This window comes from Otolemur garnettii, unplaced genomic scaffold, assembly GCF_000181295.1.
Source record: "Otolemur garnettii isolate 467f Iridium unplaced genomic scaffold, OtoGar3 scaffold00019, whole genome shotgun sequence".
Lineage (NCBI taxonomy): Eukaryota > Metazoa > Chordata > Mammalia > Primates > Galagidae > Otolemur > Otolemur garnettii.
This window is the reverse complement of record NW_003852414.1, coordinates 7,538,193-7,560,946: the sequence shown is the minus strand read 5'-3', so window position 1 is coordinate 7,560,946 and position 22,754 is coordinate 7,538,193. Positions and strand designations below refer to the sequence as shown.

General features: G+C 41.8%; 1 protein-coding gene across 1 annotated transcript in view; it reads right to left on the bottom strand.

Annotated features, from left to right (window-relative positions):
* Window positions 1-22,754, bottom strand: part of MPP7 (membrane palmitoylated protein 7) — a 129,488-nt gene that overhangs the window by 3,187 nt on the left and 103,547 nt on the right. Inside the window, exons 11-13 of the mRNA XM_012803300.2 lie at window positions 8,748-8,828; window positions 3,140-3,233; window positions 1,851-1,959 (exon numbers count right to left, since the gene is read on the bottom strand). Coding sequence (XP_012658754.1) covers window positions 1,851-1,959; window positions 3,140-3,233; window positions 8,748-8,828 — 284 coding nt within the window. The remainder of the gene's footprint in view (window positions 1-1,850; window positions 1,960-3,139; window positions 3,234-8,747; window positions 8,829-22,754) is intronic.

The following is a 22,754-nucleotide window of genomic DNA, read 5'->3' as shown; positions in this document are numbered from 1 at the left end:
TTTTTTTTTTTACTTCTTCCTCCTGTAGTGATTCTCTTGCCCTCTTGCCCCCCATGTAGCTGGGACTACAGATGCTTGCCACAACGTCCAGCTGTTTTGTTTTTTTTTTGTAGAGACGGGGTCTCACTCTGGCTCACTCTGCCTCATGCTGGTCTTCCGCTGGTCTTGAACTTGGCTGAGCTCAGGTGATCCACCTGCCTCAGCCTCCCACAGTGCTGGGACAACAGGAATGAGCCACCACACCCGGCCTGGAGTTAGCCTGATTCTTGGGACTCCTGTACGCCAAATTCACCTTCCTTAAGTTGTGCAAAAGGCAGGTCATTCTGCCATTTAGAGGTTGGGCAACCTGGGGTGCAGCTGTGGGGGAAAGGAGACTCTGTGGTCCCTGGGATGGGGAAAAGGCGGTGGCTTGGGTATCTGCTGGAGGATACGGTTTGACTGGGAATCAAATGGCTTCACCCCCCTTCCCAGTCTGGAGTATTCCTAAGAGCTCCCAGGGTGACAGGCAAGGCTCTCCCTGAGAGCTGCAACAGCGATCTCAATCAACACGACCCCTGAGAAATGCCAGCAGCTCCGTCTGGGGTAACACTACTAGGATAGGTCAAGAACCGACATCAGAGAAAGGGGACAGAGAGCCAGACGTCCCTGGTAAACATCCCAAACACTCAACACCTAACACATAAGGATATACATATTATGCATGGAACAATATAGAAATAATCAAAGAGTCACACAGTCGGCAAACACAGAATATAAACAAGAGTTACAAACACACATTTGGGGCTTCTTCCACTCCTCATTCTTAATAATATTATGGGTTGTCTTTCCCACCATCGATGTCTCATATGACATTTAAATGCTTTTGTCATCTTTGAAAAGCCACATGCAGAGGGTACCAAAAATTGCAGACACATTTTAAGAAAAGAAAAAAATGTATTAATACCTTGGTGACCAGCAATTTTACACAGAAGTTATCTCATGTCACTAGCTATTACTCCAGTGACATGATCAAGAAAGCTTTTAATGACAGATGGAGACTTTACCTCTTACATGTTTACATGGATGGAGCTGGAACATATTCTTCTTAGCAAAGTAGCTCAAGAATGGAAGAAAAAGTATCCAATGTACTCAGTCTTACTATGAAACCAATTTATAGCTTTCTTATGAAAACTATAACCCAATTATAGCCCAAGAAGAAGGGGAAAGAGGAGAGGGAGAGGAGGGGAGAGGATGGGCAGAGGGAGAGTAATTGGTGGGACCACACCTACAGTGCATCTTACAAGGGTACATGTGAAATTTACTAGGTGTAGAATATAAATGTCTTAACACAATAACTAAGAAAATGCCGTGAAGGTTACATTGACCAGTTTGATGAAAGCATTTCATATTGTATGTAAAACCAGCACATTGTACCCCATGATTGCATTAATGTACACAGCTATGATTTAATAAAAAAAAAAAAGCTTTTATGATATCCTATATTACACTGTTTTAAAAATTGTAATAACTAATATAAGTACAAACACAAGTGTGATTGGCCAACAACATTTGGGCACAAAAACACAAATCTACTTGTGACCCATCTACAATGTGTTAAAGCTGCAATACTCAATATACACCAGTAATGTTTCTCACCCTGTGTGCTGTGTCTCGTATCTCTTGCCACAGCAGAAGTCAAATGTGACTTGAATATTACAATTTTAATACAGATGCTCCTTTCTTAAAATGTGCATGCATTTTGGGCACCCTCTGTAAATGTCAAAAGTGAGGAGGGAGCTTCGGCTTTACCTCATATGGAAATGCCCACAGGAAGGGACAGAGGGGGCTCGAATAGTTTACTGTTTACTTACATGAGGCTGGACATCCAATAAGCAGACTTTGTTTTTCGCGAGGACGGAGCGAACCGAGTCTATGCTTGTGCCATAGTAGTTATTTTTATATTCACCATATTCAATGAACCTGCAGAGAATTAGAGATGCATCAGAATCATCTGTGAATTGCAAAATAAAAAAAGGGGGGCGGCGCCTGTGGCTCAAAGAAGCAGGGCGTTGGCCCCATATGCTGGAGGTGGTGGGTTCAAACCCAGCCCCGGCCAAAAACTGCAAAGAAGAAAAAAAAAAAAAAGAAAATCAAAACAAAACTGATAGCTGGCAAGATATAATTCATAGGTAAAAGACGTTTTTGCTGAACGTGCAATTTTTTCTGTGTTAATAAAATAAATAGGGCCAAGGACTTTAGAATTTCAATTTAAAAAAATCGTCTATTTTACATTTTCACGTTCATAACACTTGATTGTATTACACTTAAGCAGAAAAAGAAGTACGTTAGCCCAGTGGTGTTCTAAAGTTTTCCATCATCCCCTTTTTTAGAACTAATGCAATGTAATAAAACAGGGAATAAGCCAAACAATAGAAACTACTGAAATTCTGCTGTGCGCTGCAGAGTAACCCCACTTGGCCTCAGAACTCTGGGCACTGGGTGGTGGCTAATGGAGCCGGGGCAGCCGAACGCGTGCTATAAAAACACGATCACCGAGCCAAATGTGAAAAAAGCATTTTGATGTTTCAATAAAGTCCCGCACTCCTGCCTTAAAACACACGTTGCTTCTGATACCCTGCGATATACGTGCTTCAGCAAATGGAAAACCCGAGGGGAAGAAACCCGAGACCCGGCCAGAGGAGATGGCATAAGCAAGAGGGTCCCCGTTATTTCTGTTTTTTTGACGAGCCAATGTGAGAACAAGGGTGTGTGTGTGTGTGTGCATGGACCAGGGAGCTAGGGACACGTTACATAGTGGTTCATTAGTTTTTAAATTAAAATTTGATCCCAATTATATGTTGAGATTCAATTAGTGGGCTGGAAGGAGGTCACAGGAAGACACGGAGTCTTCCCTCATTCTGCAAAATAATTCCTTTACTTTGCAGAAAGGGAGCCACTTCAAGGCGACTGAAACATTAGAGGTGAACACTGATAAGAATGACCAACTGAATTAGCCTTTTTTCACTTTTTGTCGCTTTCAAATATTATCACGACAATGAAAACACATTTCAAATGGAGGGGAACCCTGGGTCATCTGGATTGGGAGAGGCAGGCACTTAAAAATGACACCTCAGGAAAATTCTCCAAAAGGCCCACCTACTTGTTATTTTGTACATCCGTCTCGAACAAATGCTTGGAGATGAAAATGTACTCCACACCGTCACTCTCCTGGCTCCTTCTTGCTCTGGTGGTATCTGTGATTCAATGAAAAAAGCATTCAGAAAAGCCCACATCAGCCACCCCACAGAGAATATCGAAAAAAGTAATGGGCAAGTGTATTTAATTAAAATTTTCTTAAATGGGATTTTAAAAGGTATAAAAAAGAAAATTAGCTAATAAAATAAAGTGTCATACATTCAGATTTTCCACCGTTATTAAAATCATATTAAATAGATGGATTAAAAATTAAATTATGTCATGTGCCTGCACTATTATATTATTTAGTATTTTGAAGGCTCTAATATGCTAATTAAATAAGTGGTATTTAAATCCTTGAGGAAAAACCCCTTTCTTTGGCAAATAACAGGGATAATGTTTACTGTCTTTATTTGACAATCTTTATTCATGGAAGCAAGTCTATCGCCCCCTAGGTTGTCAGGTAAACTCTGAAATTATTTGACTGTCCTGGCATGGGAGTGGCCGTGTCATCAGTGGGAAGGAAGTCAAATACTTCTACTTGCTGGCCAGTGCTTTTTCGCAAAGTTATAAACAGCGTCTTTTTCAAATACTACTGAACTTCTAACCTTCAGTCATCTTGCCTAATTATTTGCTAATGAAATTATAATGGAACAGGAAGTAATGAGAACAACAATAATCACAACCAGAAAACAGGAGGCCTTACAGCAAATGCAACCCCCTGGCAGCCCATCCTTCCTGCAGATTCCACCTGAAAACTCAGGACCCCAAACAGCTATCTGAACATTTTGAAATAAATAAAACAGGTAGACTGTGGGAGAGAGCCAGTCTGTACGAAGAGGAGTTTAACTTAACTTTCCTTTCAGCTTTGCTCCAAAGGTAGGAATTGTTTGCAGAGAAGCCTGCTAGGATATGTGGCAATAAAATGCCAGTAAAAGCCCTAACTTTTTGTTGAAAAGAATCATTAAAAAAAAAAGTTTATAGAGGTTGAAAAAAGTGTAGACAGAGTCCAGAAGAGAAAAATGGAGAAGGAAATACTTTAATTCTGGGGTTAAACCAACATTCGTGTATACATGTGCGGTTCAGACTCCAATCAGCAGAGCAAAGGCTTTTAAGAAGTGAACTGAGGTTAGAAGACACGAGTCTTAGCCTAATTCCTGCATAACAGAAGCAGACAACATACCCAAACCATTGTAGAAAAGGCTTAGAGAACCAGGCTGAGATCTGAACCACCCAAGTCTCAGATAAATCTGTGAAACAGGACAGACCCAAACCAAAATAGCAAAGGTAAACGAGACAGAACTTACAGTTGAAACATGAGCTGAGTACCTGCTAAAAGAAAATCATCAGCTTTCTCTACAAGGTGATGACAGGACCAGCTGGGTGTGCTGGCTCACGCTTATAATCCTACCACTCTGGGAGGATGAGGAGGGAGGATCACGTGAGCTCAGGAGTTTGAGACCAACCTGAGCAGGAGCAAGACCCCATCTCTACTAAAAATAGAAAAACTAGCTGGGCATCATGGTGGGCACCTGCAGTCCCAGCTACTCAGGAGGCTGAGGCAGGAGGATGCCTTGAGCCCAGGAGTTTGAGTTTGCTGTGAGCTAGGATGATGCCACAGCACTCTAGCCTGTGCAAAAGAGTGACACTGTCTCAGGGGGAAAAAAAAATTATAATAGGACCTAGAGTTAATACAATGTTACCTTTATAATATCCAGAATGCAATTTGAAACTATTCAACCTAAAAGAACTAAGAAAACATGACTAATTCTCAAGAGGAAAGATAATGGATGACAACCCTGAATGACCTGGTAATTAGAATGATCAAAGGCTTTAAAGCAATTATTATACCTATGTCTGGCAAGGTAATAGAAAATATATATGACTTGAATAAAATTATGAATTCTTAGCAGAGAAATAGATACTATAAAGAAGTACCAAGTGGAAATTTGAGAAGTAAAAAATAATAATATCTAATAGAAACATAGGCTAGGCATGGTGGCCCACACCTGTAATCTTAGAACTCTGGGAGGTTGAGGTGGGTAGATTGCCTGAACTCATGGGTTCGAGACCAGCCTGAGCAAGTGCGAGACCCCCGCCTCTAAAAATAGCTGGGTGTTGCGGCAGGCGTCTATCTGTATCCCCAGCTACTCTGGAGGCTGAGACAAGAGGATTGTTTGAATCCAAGAGTTTGAAGTTGCTCTGAGCTATGACACCACACTGAGGGTGACAAAATAAGACTGTCTCAAAGAAAAAAAAATAATAAAAGCAAATCACTAGATGGGCTCATTGGCAGAATCAAGATGACAGAGAAAAGGGCCAGTGAACTTGAAGACAGATCAACAGAAATTATATAATTTGAACAACAAAGAGAAAAAAAGATTGAAAAAAAATAAAGGAAATCCAGAGATCTGTGTGAAAATATTGAGGTATGTAACATAACCCAAATTTTAGCTCCCGTTTGTTTAGTTAGGAAGCATATTTGAACACAATGCTCGGATCTCCTGAAGGTTTTCCATCCTTGCTCCTTAGTTGTGAAGCACCAAGAGGTCACGTTAAGATTTTATGAAATGTCATACACCTCATAGGAACAGCATGAAGTTCTCATAAATTTTACTCTATCATAAAAACTAAGAATAAATTTTGTAGCAGAAAAAATACCCTATTGTGTGTTTATAATTCATAGCCAAGAATATTAAAGACATTAAAATTAGTATGATGCCCTGCTTTGGAATTTAGGATTAATAGTAATTTATCATCAGTTTTATTGTTGCTGTTTGCTGGTGTTCCTTTAGCAAATAGTAGGCTTAAGGAAAAAGTCCCGATGAAAGTCAAAATTGGGAATTTTCTGTGCATTGATCTATTTCTCATAATAGGAGCAAAGATTGTCTTCGTTCAATTATAATGGTGGGACACTTTGATTGAAAATCTACAATGTGTGATTTAAGAATCACTGCTCTGGGCTGGGTGTGGTGGCTCATGCCTGTAATCCTATCACTCTGGGAGGCCAAGGTGGGTGCATTGCTTGAGCACAGGAGTTCTTGATGAGCAAGAGTGAGACTCCGTCTCTACTAAAAAACTAGCCAGGTGTTGTGGTGGACACCTGTAGTCCCAGTTATTCAGGAGCCTGAGGCAAGAGAATCACTTGAGCCCAAGAGTTTGAGTGCTGTGACGCCACAGCACTCTACCAAGGGCGACAGAGTAAGACTGTCTCAAAACAAAAGAAAAAAAGAAAATCGCTGCTCGGATGGGTGGAGGCTCCCAGCAGGGTTAACATCAAGTGGTAAGTTAATGAGACATTTATGACATTGTCAGATGCATTTACGAGGTAACATGTCTACAACAAATTGTTTGCATATCATCATCAACCTGAATTATCCAGGTACGGTGTTATTTTACTGATGAAGAATTTCAGAATCCATTTGTAATGAAGCCACAGGAGTCTCGTGAACTCAATGACCATGAGGAATCCTGAATTGAAAAGATCTGAAATCCTTAGGACAAGGGTATTCAAAGGGAATACAAAGACACTAAAGAAGTTTTGAGACAGACTGTGTCATAGGTCCATTATTTCACTTCCAAGAAATAGAAGTGACAGAGTCCTTTATGATTCACCTGTGCAAGTTTCAACCTGGCGTTAGCTGGGAGGGCTCCCTGTTTCTGTCCTCATAGATTTTATTCTTCTTGTTTTTTGTGTATCTCAAAACCTTCATAATGACCCACATATTGACCCCAATGCAGGCCATGACCTGACCCTAGCTCACTGAGTTCCCCGTGCTTACAGATTATGACACACATCACCCAAATATGAAACAAACTCTAACCTCTTCCCTTCCCTTCCTCCCACCCCCTAAATCCCCAGAATAACTGTCATGATGAGATAACAAAAAGAATCTTTTTACTGGTACCCCAGTTTATATATATATATTTTAGAAAACTTGAGAGACGGCCTATGACTAGGAAGTATTCTAGAACATACCAGGTGAGTCTGGAAAACATTGCTATGTGAGGATCTTCTGACTTTAACCTTTGTTTGAAAGTGAATTGTAGCAATAAATGACTTTGAAGTTTCTGTGGAGAGTCCCAGCCTGGGGATCTTTCTGGATATTATCAACTTCTACAACCTCAGAGGCAAATATTATTTCAATAGCTGAATAAATTAAGGCCAAACTGCCTCACTTTAGTTCCTTTAATAATACCGAAACTATCACAGAGGATTACTTTTGATAGGTGGTCTTACTGATATTTATCATCGTACAAAGAAATCAGCTTTTACTACTAATTGGGTCATAAAAGAGTCTGTAGTTTAAAAAAGTTGTTAGCATTATATAGGAGAGAAGGGATTATCAGAAAACCTGGTTTCAAATCCAAGTGCAACCATCATCTATGGAACTCAAGCCAACATATCCTTTCTCCCCCAGTTTCCTTCTCCAAAATGGAAACAGCATCACTCACGCTGTTATTGGAAGGGCTACATAAATTAAGACAAACACAGGAGATAAATACACAGCAGGCAATTAGTAGATTTGTTTTTTTCTTTATCATCTGATCCGGCACCTTCTAGTTCTCTTCTGAAACTGCTCACCTGTGAGCTTCATGATTGTTTTATAAAATTTTCTAATTATCTGTATATTGCAATTCAGAGGCAAATTCACAAGTGAATAATCAAAGAAAAAAAAAAAGAAACCGTCTGATCCCACATTTTCCTTTGCTTTAATCTCTGCCGATGGAAACCAGCAGTCCTATAACTTCTGGCAGAAAATGATTACGAACAACAATTTGGAAAAATATAGTAACTTGAGGTAATAGAAAATTATTATTTTAAAATAAAGTTGAACTCTTCTAAAACTAGAGAACACTGCTAAGGGCAATACACAAATAATTTTTTTTTTAAACAGGACTAAAACCACTTGAAAAAGCCAACATTTCAATTTAGCCTTTTAGACAGCTGCTAACGTCAACATATTAAGTAGTCAAATGGCATTTATTCTGCAGATCAAAATGTTTCGAGCGTCACATTTCATTTGTAAAAATGCCCATGAAAACTACCTTTTATAAAAATAGATCTAATTCTGTGTACAGAAAAGATGCCTACCATATTTAGAAGCTGTGGCCATGAAAAGCCCATTTAACACTATCTGCCAATTACTACATATAAAAGGTGATTAAGAAAGGTTTATACAGTAAGAAGTCTCCTTGAGCTCTCTGTGGTTTGATCCTTCTAATCTTAAAGCTGGTGAAACATGCTGGAAAACATCAGTGCTTATTTTAGGAAAACAGAACAGTTGGACTTTTGCTTAGAAGAAAATTTATAATCACTTGATGTCATATGTGTATTCAAATTCATAATAAAAATCAAAGGGCAGGGAAGCTGTGATCAATACAGCCAAGGATCTGTACCATCTAAGGCAGATCCCTTAACCTCTGGGGCCTTGGCTTCCTCCTCCATAAATGTGGACAGTGTTGCTACACACATCACAGTGTGGTTGGGAGGTCTAGATGGGTAATGCTCTGTAAGTTTTGAGCGATGGCAATTGGTGTATTGTAGAGACATGGATGAATGGGGAACTCACGGGGCACGGTTACACCATAGTGCTGGGTATCACTGATCAGCAGTTTTCGTTTCAGTTCATTCAGCCCTACTCCAACTGGACCTGAAAAACAGGAAAACAGAAATTCATGATAAAAACGTCATACACACGTTTCTGTAACTGACATGAACCCATAAGACAGACTGAGAACATGGATCCAATTTTGCATCCCAAGTAAAGAGATCACTTCTAGTTCAATAGTAATAGAAAGAGCTAGAAGGCTGGTTGAGGTGGCTCACGCCTGTAATCCCAACAATTCTGGGAGGCCGAAGTGAATAGATCCCTTAAGCTCAGGAGTTCGAGACAAGCCTGAGCAAGAGTGAGACACTGTCTCTACTAAAAATAGAAAAAAACTAGCCAGGTGTTGTGGCAGGTGCCTCGTATCACAGCTACTTGGAAGGCTGAGACAAGAGGATAGCTTGAGCCCAAGAGTTTGAGGTTTCTGCGAGCTGTGACGCCACAGCACTCTACCCAGGGTGACAAAGTGAGAATCTGTCTCAAAAAAAGGGGGAGGGCACACCTGTGGCTTAGTGGCTAGGGCTCTGGCCCCATATACCAAGGGTGGTGGGTTCGAACCAGGCCCAGGCCAAACTACAACAAATAAGTAGCCAGGCATTGTGGTGGGCACCTGTAGTCCTAGCTACTCAGGAGGCTTAGGCAAGAGAATTGCCTAAGCCCAGGAGTTGGAAGTTGCTGTGAGCTGTGATGCCATGGCACTCTACCAAGGGCAATAAAGTGAGACTCTGTCTCTAAAAAAAAAAAAAAAAAAAGCCAGAATTTCTCTTACTATCTGAGTATTCCCAAGTAATGTTACCTACAAAAGCCTAAAAAGAATATGTGTACCTAAGGAAACTAGATTGGACCATCCAGAAAGTGATAGTTTCAATTTTAAACGTTTTTAGATCTTAAGAGAAGAAAATCTTTGACCCTGACTTCTATTAGATACGAATTCAGTTATGCATTTTAAATTTGCAAAACCATCGGTCCCTTTTAGAGTTGTTGAGACTCTTTCCTACATGACATGTTTTTGGTTAGTCCTTATGCTTTTGAAAACCAGCACAGACCTCACACATTTCAATCAACCAGTGCAGATACACAGAATGCCTGTAATGAACAAGGCAACTCTGTGGAAACCAAAAGATGGTAAGTGGACTCTGCTTTCTTTCTGGAAAGAAAGTAGCTGGTCAGGGTGGCACCTGTGGCTCAAAGGAGTAGGGTACTGGCCCCATATGCTGGAGGTGGTGGGTTCAAACCCAGCCCTAGCCAAAAATTGCAAAAAAAAAGAAAGTAGCTAGTTAATGAAGAGACTGAGGAAAAATAAAATGAAAAACAAAGAGTGGTTTTAAGTATGAGTGTGAAATCAAAAGTTACAAGGGCACAAGCTCCAAGGGGCTGGCATTCTTTTTTTCCATCTAAAAGCTTCTCATGGGGTTGTCCTCAGGGTCTGTGAGGACAGAGGATGGTGAGTGCAGTAGTTGGAGCACAAGCTACAAGGCCAGCCTGCTATTCCCATCATTATGCCCTCACCTGGCGATACTGGACGAGGAACAGCCAGGAGCCTAATCAGCTTTCATTCTAATCCTACAAGTGCGTACATTCCCTTTCTTGGGTAGAGAGAATGAGGACTTGTGTGCAGTGCCTGGCACGGTCCGGGTCCTGACTGCGCATCCCACAACCCACCCCTTCTAGCAGACAATGAAGACCGCCTAGTGGAAAGGGAAGAGCAGGGTTCATGTCCCCAGTGGAGGGAAGCAGGTAACCAAAGACGAAGAGGCAGGGTTTGGGGACTGTCCTGTGCCCACTCTAAGGCCATGTCTAGTTCCCTCAGCCTGCTATAAAACACACCTGCCCTCCGGTGGCTGCTCACTGCCCCTTCTGCCCTCCCTATGCTGTCCTTGGGTACCAGTTCTCAGGCAGCTTCCCTTGTTCTCCAAGATAGAGGCTCTCAACTTCCCTGTTCACAATAAATTCTCCACAATATCCCATTTATATCCCCAAATGGAATTCATCACTAATACAACTAACACCCACAATTGCCCCTCCGGATGAATACATGCTCCTAACTGTAATATATGAAAGTAATTTATAATAAAGCAATAGGTATCAATATGTATGTGCCTGGCATAATGAGAGCTGAAAACCCCATGAAGTCAGATGTTTGCACCTACTTATAATAAATAAGCTTGGATTGAAAAGATGAGGAGCCACCCCCTACCCAGGAGCACAGGACGGTGAAAGGCGCCGGTCAACATGGGAATAAGGACCAGCGCTGAAATGAACCACGGACCAGGCTTCCTTGAATACAGCAAGAAAAGAGGGAAGCAACTTAAAGGAAAGAAGTGGTAACAGATCAAGACCATTCAAGAGAAGAAAATGAGACAAATGACCTGGTATAAAAATGCCTCCCCAGAGGATGGGATGGTGTTTTGGTGTCCCAGAAGGCAGCCCTCTTATCTAGAAACCTCACTGCATGCTGAGTGTCTGAATGTCCACCACAACATCTAGAAGTCACGCAGTCACACAGTGCAGATCCTAGTCCCCTAGAAAAGGTCACTTCTACATCCCTGGCCCCCTCAGCCATTGTGATGTGAAACAAAATGTGTCCTCATGAGGGGACATTGTACTCCCCAGCAGGCAGCAGTGCCCTGTGGAGAACCATAGCTCTGAAGCCTCAGCACCCGGCACTGGTCATTTCCTGCACCTCCGTCACTGCCACTGTCTTGAGTGATGTCAACATCCGTGTGGAATGCCATTCCAAATGCTAGCCTCTGACTTCCTGGTCTCTGGTGACCTCCCCGTCTCTATTGCACCCCAAGCACCAGCTGGCACACCTGGCCTTTGCCAGCAGTAGGAGCTGTTTCACCAGTGATACGCTAAATTCAGGCTTCCCACTGTGAATCAGGCTCTGAGACTGGTCAATATTCCGTTACTCCTCCCACATTGTCGATCACATAAGGACTCCTAGTGCCCTTATTTCTTTTCTTTCTTCCTTCCTCTCCTCCCCTCCCCCTCCTCCTTTCTTTCTTTCTTAGATATAGTCTTGCTCTGTCACCCTGGGTAGAGTGCAGTGGCATCATTATAGCTCACAGCAACCTCAAACTCTCAGGCTCAAGCAATCCTGCCACCTCAGCTTCCTGAGTACCTGGGCTTACAGGTGTCTGTCACCATGGCTGGCCAGTGTTTTTCTGTTTTTTTGGTAGAGCTAGGGTCTCACTCTTGTTTGGGCTGGTCTCAAGTTTCTGACCTGAAACAATCCTCCTGCCTTGGTCTCCCAGAGTGCTAAGATGACAGGTGTGAGCCACTGCACCCGGCCTACTTTCTTCTGACATGTAGTATAACAAGCCTTCACGTGACTCTTCACTTGCACTGGCCAACATGTCTTCACGATTTACCACCATCTTTAACTCTCTTACACATGATCCATTCATCAACGTTACCAAGGAAACCTCCCAAGATCTGCCACCTGACCGAGTGCTGAAAACTCATACAGCCCTAGATAGCAGGGACACCAGCATTTCTGGTCTTCCTGGACCTTCATGCTCTCCAGTAATTATTCAATTTTCTTTCTCAGCTGAGTTTCTTAGATCCCCATGATGGCAACTTCCATCCTTCATTCTCCTCTCTGCTCACACCTGGGAGCCTCCTCGTCACTGCCTTCTTACATTCTCCACAGTCAACTGCCAGAGACTGCCAATTTCACCTCCTAAACCTCCTCCAGCTCTATGACTCTCCACTGCTACTGCTGCCCCCGTAGCCCATAATATCATACTGGGGCCCAGTCCTGGAATAGCCCCAGGGCTGCCTCACACCTGCCAACCTGCCATGCTTTCCAGTGTTACCCAGCAGCCAGAGAGGCCTTTTAAGGAGGTACCCTGTCACCCTCTTGCTTGACATTCTCACACATGTAGTTTCCAGTGGGTTTTCCAAAACAGACACAATTCTTCAATGGCCTACAAGGCCCTGTGCAACCTGACCCCTGCCTGTCCTCCTGCCTGGACACAGGTACGCAACCTCTCCCTGAAGCCAATATGCCCTTCAGGGCTGGGCTCAAGCGGCACTCCCTCTAGAAAGCCTCTTCTGACCCTCTAGGCCCCGGTTCCCACTGTCAGGTTCTCAGTGTGCCTTCTACATCTCCATCATAACACTCAGAAGCTGTAATTAGATAACAGACAAAGGCCCCATTCCGTGGCCTCTCCCACCGGGCAGAGCAGTGTGACGAGAGCAGGAATCATGTTACATTGTCTGCCATCTTTATAAGGCAAGTCCTCAACAAACTCCTGCTGAATGACCAAGAGAAACCGCCAGTGTCACTGTCATCACCTTGCGCTCAGCAGGTGCATCACCTGGACTGCTTCAGAGGACACAGAAACCAACACGTGGAAATGGCCTCAAAGCTCTTCCTACAAACAGATGATTCTAGATCTGCCTAGACTATCCTTTGGGCTTCTCTGCAGTCCCATAGTTTCACACCTTCTCTTCGAAATCTCTCTCCCTGAATCTTCACCTCCTTTCCATCTGCACTTAAAACTAATAAAGCTTTTCCTACCTAAAGAAAACAAAAACAATGATAAAAACTCCCCAATGTCCTTAATCCTGAGCTTCTCTCTAGCTCCCATCTCCCCCATCCAGGGGCCGGTTCGGGCTCTATAACTTCTCACCAGCACCTCCCACTGGTCCTCCACTGCTTATGGAATCAAACATAAATTATTCAACAGGTTTATACGAATTGCCTGTTGTGGGCTATACTAATACCTCTAATCTGAATTCTTGCCCCTCTCTCCTTGCCTTGGGGACTCCAGCTACACGAAACATGCTTCCTGAAACTCACAGGTCACCTGGGCCTGTTGGGTCCTCATCCTGTGCTGCCTGCTCTTCACTTGGCTAATTCTTACTAGTGGTTTAGGATTCAGCTTAGATACACCTTAAGGGAATCTTCCCTGATGCTTTCAATTTGGGTTAGGCTCCAAGTTCATGTGTCTTGCTGTGCTGAAGGTCTTCTCATGCTACACTGTAATCACCAGCTTGCTCATCTTCCTCCTCAAACAGCCCTTCAGCTCTGTGAAAACAGAAATGTTGTCCATACTGCGTTCAACAATTGCTTCCCTAGGTGGCAAACTGGAGGTGCTCCTTGGATTTATTTACTTATAATTACTTACTCAATAATTAGGCTATTATGGAGGTAAAACCATTTGTGGAATGAGCCAAAGGAACAGGAGCTAAAATTGAATAGCATTTGCCCCCAGAACGTCCAGACATGATGGTTAGGTCATATGCCCAAGGTCATTCATAGACATTGCTGTAACCCTCCATTGAACTTGGCTCTTTTAATCTTAAAAAAAGGGAAGCAGAGGGGAAGGAGATGAATTCAAGTCTAGACACAGTGAGTTTAAGAAAAGAAAATCTCACTCCCTAACCTCAGACAAGAACTGCCATGTGACAGAAAGAATGGGCTGGGATTCCACTGTGAATGTGGAATCACCCGGAGATAAAACCTGAGGCTGTAAAAATAGATGAGGTTTTCAGGGAGAAGAGGGAAGGGACGGGCATTTGTTGATCATCTGCGATATACCAGGCGGCAAGAGGGGGCTTATGTGTTTTATCCACTTTAAAGGTACAAAAAATATTAAGTTCTAAAAGTTACTCTTTAAAATAAATAGTACAAAACCCAAGGAAAACAAATGGCCTACAAAGGAGATGGAGTTGCCTCCTATGTATAAAGGAAGCAAACCCAATTATATGCGCTCAAAAAAAAAAAAAAAGAAGGGAATGGAAGGGAAGGGGAGGAGAGAGGAGGGGAGGGGAAGGGAAGGGAAGGGGAGCAACAGCAAATAAAATAAAACACTAAATGAAAATAGAGGGTCCTGTCCTGTTATCTGTCATTCCCCTCAATGTACTGATGTACATTCACCATTTCTCTAGGAAGTCTCAACTCTGAAATGTTTTGCAGAGTATGAGATACTTTGTTGAGTGACAGTCTAGCATTTTCCACTTTCTTCTCTTTTAGTAAGCTAGAAAAGAAGAGCCCAATGATTTATTTTAATTCTAGAGAAAAAAACTACGTGTATTTGAATTAGTGGAAACAAGTATGCCATCATTGCTGTGATTTTTGAAACAGAGTTCTGACTTTGTCACCCTCAGTAGAGTGCTATGGCATCACAGCTCACAGCAACCTCAAACTCCTGGGAGAGCGATTCTCTTGCCTTAGCCTCCCAAGTAGCTGGGACTACAGATGCCCGCCACAACGCCCGGCTATTTTTTTGCTACAACTGCCACTGTTGATTAGCTGACCCAGGCCAGTTTCTAACCCGCCAGCCACGGTGCATGAGGCCGGTGCCCTTAACCACTGAGCTACGGGCACCAAGCTGATACCCTTAAATTCTGACTACATCCAATTCTGAACCTATGAGATAGTAACTTTACAGTCTAGCCCTTACAAACAAGCTGACTTCACTGCATAATGGTGGAGTCTATAATATGCTCATGTGTATTATACCAAGAGTGTTCAGTGGCAGATGATTTTGTTTAAAAATTTTCCCATAAATTAAGTTATTCGACATCACCATCTTCAAAGACAGATGTTTCTTTACAAAAAAGGTAAAAATAAGGCCATAATTTCCATCATTCTTGCTCTGAAATCACCCAGTAGGCCTACAAACAGCATTCTCCCAGGTAGGCACTTGGATCAATTCTGTCAACTATACTGAACAAGCCCTCGAGTTTCTCCGATCTTAAAATACTACAACTTTGGTCCACATTCCTGTCCTGTGTCCTCCTTCTATGGTTAGGCTTTATGTCACAACATTTCTAGTTGGCTGGTTTGCATTTAGAATACAACACCTCCTGCTGTTCTGAGCAATTCAGTTAATTGCTACTGAGTTAGGTTTATTTGTGCAATAGGATGGATTCACTTCTCCCCTTCAATACAGACATTTCTATTACAATCGGTGAAATACATTGTGTGTATATATGTGACTAGACTACTCTGTAGCTTGTTTTCAGTTGTGTTTGCTAATGATTAAGTGGAGCAGAGAAGAGCCTATAAATAGCCTATCTTTAAATCAGAGAGCAGGTTGTGGACTGACCGTGATGATGATGGTGCTGGCAAGGTGAGGGAGCCATGTGCTACGTGGTTGACACGCACGATTACTCATCCTCAAAGCATCCCTGAGAGAAGGGCACCATTATCCTCACTGTCCAGATGAGGACACTGAGACAATGAAAGGTTAGGCAATTTTCCAGAGGTCGCATCTGGAATGTGGTTTAGCTGTTGTTCAAAAGCCCGTCTGTCTGACTCAAAAGTCTGCATTCTTTCCACTCTGCCTATGATCTTATCGAAAGAATGCCGATAAAACATGAAGCCGGTACCAGTGACTCCACTGTCTGTTTTGGGTTATGACCCTTCCACCCCATCCCAGCCTGCACCGAACTTTAGACAGTGGTGACTATCTGTGCTTGAACAGGGAGAGATGCTGGGGACAAAAAGTGGCAGAGGTCAAATCTGGTGATCTCAGAACTCCCTCTGTGCAGAACCTCTGAGAAGTCGAGAGCAAATTTAATGAAGATGATGGGCATACCAGGTCTGTGCAATACAAGGGGCTATGTCTGCTAGGATTCTTGACTCAGGACCATGGAAAATCATGCACAGGGATGATATATGTAAGCAGAAGTCTAGAAAGCACATTCAAAAATGATTTTGAAGGTTACTAATATGAAAATCGGCCAACGAACTAAAGCTGCTGTGCTCACTAGCTTCGAAAAGAAGCTTAAAGAACACCTACAGTCAAAGCAGAAATGTAAATACCTGCTTCGTTTGAAAACATTTTTCAAGATTTACAAAACCATGTTGAAAAGGAAGAATCAAAAACCACGTGCCTCAATCTCCACTAGTTGAAGAATTTGTCAACTGGATAAATAATTAGAAATGTATATAATTTTAAATTACTTTTTATGCATTTAATTAGTAATTCCTTATTGATAGTAGGCAAATATGTTGTGTGGTTTTCTAAGAGGGTTCATTTACTTCAGCTGAAGAAATATAGCCCATTTAAGAGTTAATAAAATATTAGTAAAGTTTCTATTTAAAACATTACATTTAAGAAAATAGTCACTATTAATTGTATGTAGAGACGCCTTTATTTTTATCTTAAAAAGGTTAAAAAATTATACACAAATCTTCAGCTTTCATTTACATAGGATAATTTAGACAAATAGGATACCTTTTCCCAACAGGACCCCTGAGCTGGTTAGTATCACTACCTCATTATCTCCATAATTATGAGGGATTGAGTGTTTTCTTTGTTTTACTTCAGGTTTTCTTTTTATTCCATAAAACAGTTAAGTGTTTATGATTTGTAACAAATGTTTATGTATGAAAAACAAGAAAAATGTATTTTTATTAGACTTCTAGTTCTGGCTAGGCATAGTGGCTCACACCTTTAGTCCCAGCAATTTGGGAAACTGAGGAGGGGAGTATGAGAACAGCCTGGGCAACATAGCAAGACCCTAATTCTGTAAGAAATCTAAGAATTAGAGGGATGTGGTGGCATGTACCTGTAGCCCAGCTATTTGGGAGGCTGAGGTGGGAAGATTACTTGAACCCTGAGGTTAGAGGCTGTAGTGAGCTATGACTGTGCCACTGCACTCCAGCCTGGGTAACAAAAAAAAAAAAAAAAAAGAAGAAGATTGCTAGCACAGTAGACTTGCAAAATTAATTCACAGTTGATGCATAAAAGATGTTATTACAGCCAGACTCAGTGGCTCATGCCTGTAATCCTAGCACTCTGGGAGGCCGAGGCAAGTGGATTGCTTGAGCTAGGAGTTCAAGACCAGCTCGAGCAAGAGTGAGTCCCTATCTCTAAAAAACAGCTAAGTGCTATGGCAGGCACCTGTAGTGCCAGCTACTTGGGAGGCTAAGGCAAGAGGATCGCTTGAGCCTAAGAGTTTGAGGTTGCTGTAGACACCATGGCACTCTACCCAGGGTGACAGAATGAGACTCTGTCTCAAAAAAAAGAAAAAAAAAGTTTTTATTCCATAAATACGGTCCCACCAAAAATCTGCATCCTGAATCTGAAACATATATATACAGCTAAAAATCAGACAAAACAAACAAACAGAACTAAATGAGTGGACCAAGCTTTGAGGTAGGACACTAGTGACTAGGGCAGCACTCGAATCCATAAGTGCACTGAAATAATGCTTTAAAATATCAGCATGACATTCCTCTGCTGAAAAAATATGGCCATGCTCTAAGGCAGTGTACTTTGAAGCTTCAACCATCTACTTATTTGTGTGTTAATGTGCATATCCTGAGTAAATAAATATTTATTAGAACATAATGTATTATTAGTGTGAAAATAATCTTTCTGAAGTCAACAAAATGGTATATACAGTTTTTAAATGACACTCATTTAAAAGAATGATTTTCATTTGTAAATGCCCAGCATAGAATTTAGTTAATAGCTTTTCTTCAGGCTGACGAGTATTAAACTGAATTTCATAAAATAAATAGAGTTGGGTGGCACTTTGGCAAGACAATCTTGCAAAAGATTTAGTAATATAATAGCAAAGAAACTTCACAAAGATGTGGGTAGGTGGAAATCACTAAATTTGTTTTAACACACTGTAAATTCATGTAATGGTCATAATACGTTAATGATAAATCTATTCTGATCATTTAAAAATTCTTTCACATTTTTAATGTATTGGATAGACATTTGGTTACTCTTCTTATCCAGAGAAAAATATTAGAATTACTGGATTCTGCAATAAATATCCAAACTGCTTTTGTAACCTGAAAAAAACATACTTACTCATTTGATTTATTGCAAGATACATCAAACAAAATCCTATGGTAACGTGCCCTCAGATCAGACACATTCTAAAAAGTCTACCTAGTATCTCACAGTACTACTCTACTAGGCATAAGATAAAAACAACCACATAGTGCACTCATAATCTTAGAATGATATTAGTGGATGGCTGGATTTCAGTGTTTGAGAGTGACAAATCTACCTACAAAATGAAATTTAAAGTTCCTCTGAAATCAAACTATACAACAAGTCTGGCAACTTAGCAGTTTATAACAAATCTAGATGGAGGTGCAGCTTTCTATTTTACTATTCCTTTCATAATAATAATAGGAGAAAAATATTACTTAAAAACCATCAATTGGTATGCTAATACTGGAAGGAATGGAGGAAAGGAGGGAGGGAAGTAAGGAGGGAGTAGGTGGGAGGGAGGGAAAGGAGGAAGGAAGAGGGGAGGAAGAAAGGAAGGAAGAAGGGGGAAGACAGGGAGAGAGGGAGGGAGGGAAGGAAGGAGGGAGTAAGAGGGAAGGAAAGAAGGAAGGAAGAGGGGAGGAAGAAGGGAAAAAAGAAGGGGGAAGAGAGGGAGAGAGGGAGGGAGGGAAGGAAGGAGGGAGTAAGAGAGAAGAAAAGAAGGGAAGGAAGAAGGGAATAGGATGGAGGGAGGGAAAGAAGGAAGGAAGAGGGGAGGAAGAAAGGAAGGAAGAAGGGGAAAGAGAGAGAGGGAAGGAAGGAAAGAAGGGAGGAAGGAAGGGAGGGAAGGAAGGAGTTGCGAAGGGGGAGGGAGGGAGGAGGCAAGTAAGCAAAAAGGTTGTGGTAAGTCTGTTGAAAGAGTAACATTTTTTCTAAAGCAGCTATTTACACTAGGCTTACATAGACTGACACTCACCTTGCCTCTCTCTCAGAGCTATAATAAAATGAACAAGCCAAAATAAAACCATCCTGAGTCTTTCTAAGGAGGAAGAGGGATGGGGAATTTCTCTAGAATCTGCTCTTAACATTACCTTTCAATAAGATTACTGCGATCTCCTGATTCAATTCAATATCCATTATGTCCCTGTCCCCAGCCCTTTGTTCCCCATTATGTCCCTGTCCCCAACTCTCTGTTCCCCTTCCCTGTTTACTTTACCTTCTTCTCCATAATTATCACCACTGTCTCACAACTATACAAGTGACTTTGTTATTATATTTACCACTAACTTATCATGAATGTTTTGGTCTATCAATCCCCCCATTAGAACATTTATGTGCTCAGGACATCATCTGGCACGGAAATCAGCTGAGTGAACAGAACTGAGATTTATGCCTAGAAACTATACCCAAATATAAATATTTAAGACAGATCAAGGTCATAAAAACCCAACTGCGATTCTAATATAGATCACATTTACCTTTTACATCAAGAATTATAATTTTAGGCCAGGTGTGGAGGCTCATGCCTGTAATCCCAACACTCCGGGAGGCAGAGGCAGGGGGATGTCTTGAGCTCAGGAGTTCAAGACCAACCTGAGCAAGGGCAAGATCTCATCTCTACTAAAAAATAGGAAAACTATAGCGGCGGAGCATGATGATGGACAGGATAGATGTTTAGCTCAGCTCTCCCAGAACAACATTACAAGGGGGGAGTGTGGATGATGCCTGACTGGAGCCAGCTTTCAACAGAAGCACCAGTCCAGAAGGAGAGATAATGGCCAGAAAAAAACCAACAAAGCTGAAGGGTGGAAGCTGAGCTGAGAGAAGAGACAGATTACACATTTTCTCTGCTGAGGCAAGCTGCAACTCCAAGGAAACAAATTTCAGGTTTGAACTAAGCTCAGGTGGAACACTCCCCAGTTGCCATTGAGTACCTAAGGCAGGCAGCCTTCAGCTCCTCCTGCCGGCTGGTGGCAGAGGGTGGTGGCCGGGCCAAGGAGGCACTGACTTTCCTTTGACTCCGGCAGGTGCAAAGCACTGGCACATTTGCTTATTGGTCAGAACTGGGCCACAGAGACTGGGTTACCAGAGTCTGGTGGTGAGGTTACCAGAGACTGGTGGTGGGGAATGTGCAAGGTGGGGAAAGAGGCATCAACCCCCTTGGTCCAACTCTTCTACTGGGCAGAACTTTCTGACTCCACGGAGCACCAGAGCAAGCCACGCTTGAGCTGCCAGTAGACTCCTGCTATCTAGTTGCTGGAGACCTTTTGAACTCTCCCACTAGAGAGTTGGTGCTGATGAGGACAATCGGTTTGGAAGTCTTGAACTGGGCAATCACCTGAGAACCCTCTAACATGGTACCCTGGTTTTGTTGTAGTGGGAAGGTTTGATTTTCCACTTCTAGTTGTTGTTCATGGGGGATGGGATGTCTCAGTTGCTTGTATGACTCCATAGCTGAGACTTCAACTCAGAGTCACTGATTCACTAGGATTGGACAGAGATCAGCTGAATACAAGACAGAGCCACCTAGCCTCACCACACCAAGCAGGTCCCCAGAGTCTCAGGCGGTAGTACTATATGGAACTACCCATATAGTAGCAAAGCTGTAGGGGAAAAGCTGCAGTCACCAGTCCAGCTCTTTGGCAAAGGGCTGGTTAACCACAACTCTAGGAGCCCCCAATCCAATTTCACCTTTCCTGCTCATCTAGCCAGATGGTGAAAAACATTCATGGGGCAAAATCAACAGAAAAACTCTGGCAACATGAACAATCAGAGTAGATCACCTCCCCCAAGGAACAACAAAGCAGCCACACCAGAAGATCCCATTCATTAACAAATGGCTGAGATGTCAGAAATTAAGTTTAGAATTTGGATGGCAAATAAGATTAAGAGAATGGAAGTAAAGTTGGAAATAGAAATTCTAGGAATAATTCAAAAGTTGTCTCAAGAATTAAATGAATTCAAAGACAAAATCACCAAAGATTTTGACACATTGAGAAAAGAAGTTGCAGCCTTCCAAGATATGAGAAATATAGTAGAATCTCTCAGTAACAGAATAGAGCAGGCAAAAGAAAGGATTTCTGACATTGAAGATAAAGCTTTTGAACGCTCCCAAATGCTCAAATAGGAAGAGAAGTGTAGAGCAAAATGGATCATTCTCTCAGAGAGCTGTGGGATAATTCCAGAAAAGCAAACATTTGCCTTACAGGAATTCCTAAAGGCAGTGAGGTTGCATTGAAAGGCCCAGATGTTCCACTCCAAGAGATAATTGAGGAGAACTTCCCAAATATCACAAGAGATTCTAAAATTCATACAGTAAACAGTTTCAGAACCCCAGCACGACTCAATTCAAATAAAGCATCTCCCAGACACATTATAATTAACTTCACCAAAATTAATATGAAGGACAAAATACTGCAAGCAGCAAGACATAAGAAAACCAAAATCTACAATGGGAAGAATATTAAAATGACTGCAAATCTCTCTGCTGAAACCTTTCAAGCTGAAAAAGAGGTTGGTCATCCACCTTCAACCTCCTAAAACAAAACAATTTTCAACCCAGGATCCTGTGTCCAGCTAAACTAAGTTTCATTTATGATGGAGAAATTAAATACTTTAATGACATTCACATGTTGAAGAAATTTGCCATAACTAAACCAGCTCTCCAGGATATTCTCAGACCTATCCTCCACAATGACCAGCACAATGCTTTACCACCAAAGTAAACTCACTCAGAAACTTTTGATCAAATCTCAACTTCCACAGTGGTGAAAGGATTAAAAAATGTTCCCTGGACTTTCGAAAAACTCAGCACCCAAAATACTACCAGGTTTATCAATACTCTCAATTAATGTGAATGGCTTAAATTGTCCTCTAAAGAGGCACAGGCTGGTTGACTGGATACAATAACTCAGGCCAGATATCTGCTGCATATAAGAGTCTCATCTTACTTTTAAAGTTAATATAGACTCAGGGTGAAGGGATGGTCAGCTATAATTCAGGCAAATGGAAATCAGAAAAAAGCAGGAGTTGCAATTTTATTCGCAGATACAAAAGTAAGGAAAGATAAGAATGGTCACTTTCTACTTGTTAAGGGAAACACTCAACATGATGAAATTTCAATTATTAACATTTATGCACCCAACCAGAATGATCCTCAATTTATAAGAGAGACTCTAAATGACATGAGCAACTTGATTTCCTCTAGCTCTATAATAGTCAAAGATGTTAATACCCCTTTGGCAGTGTTGGATAGATCCTCCAATAAGAAACT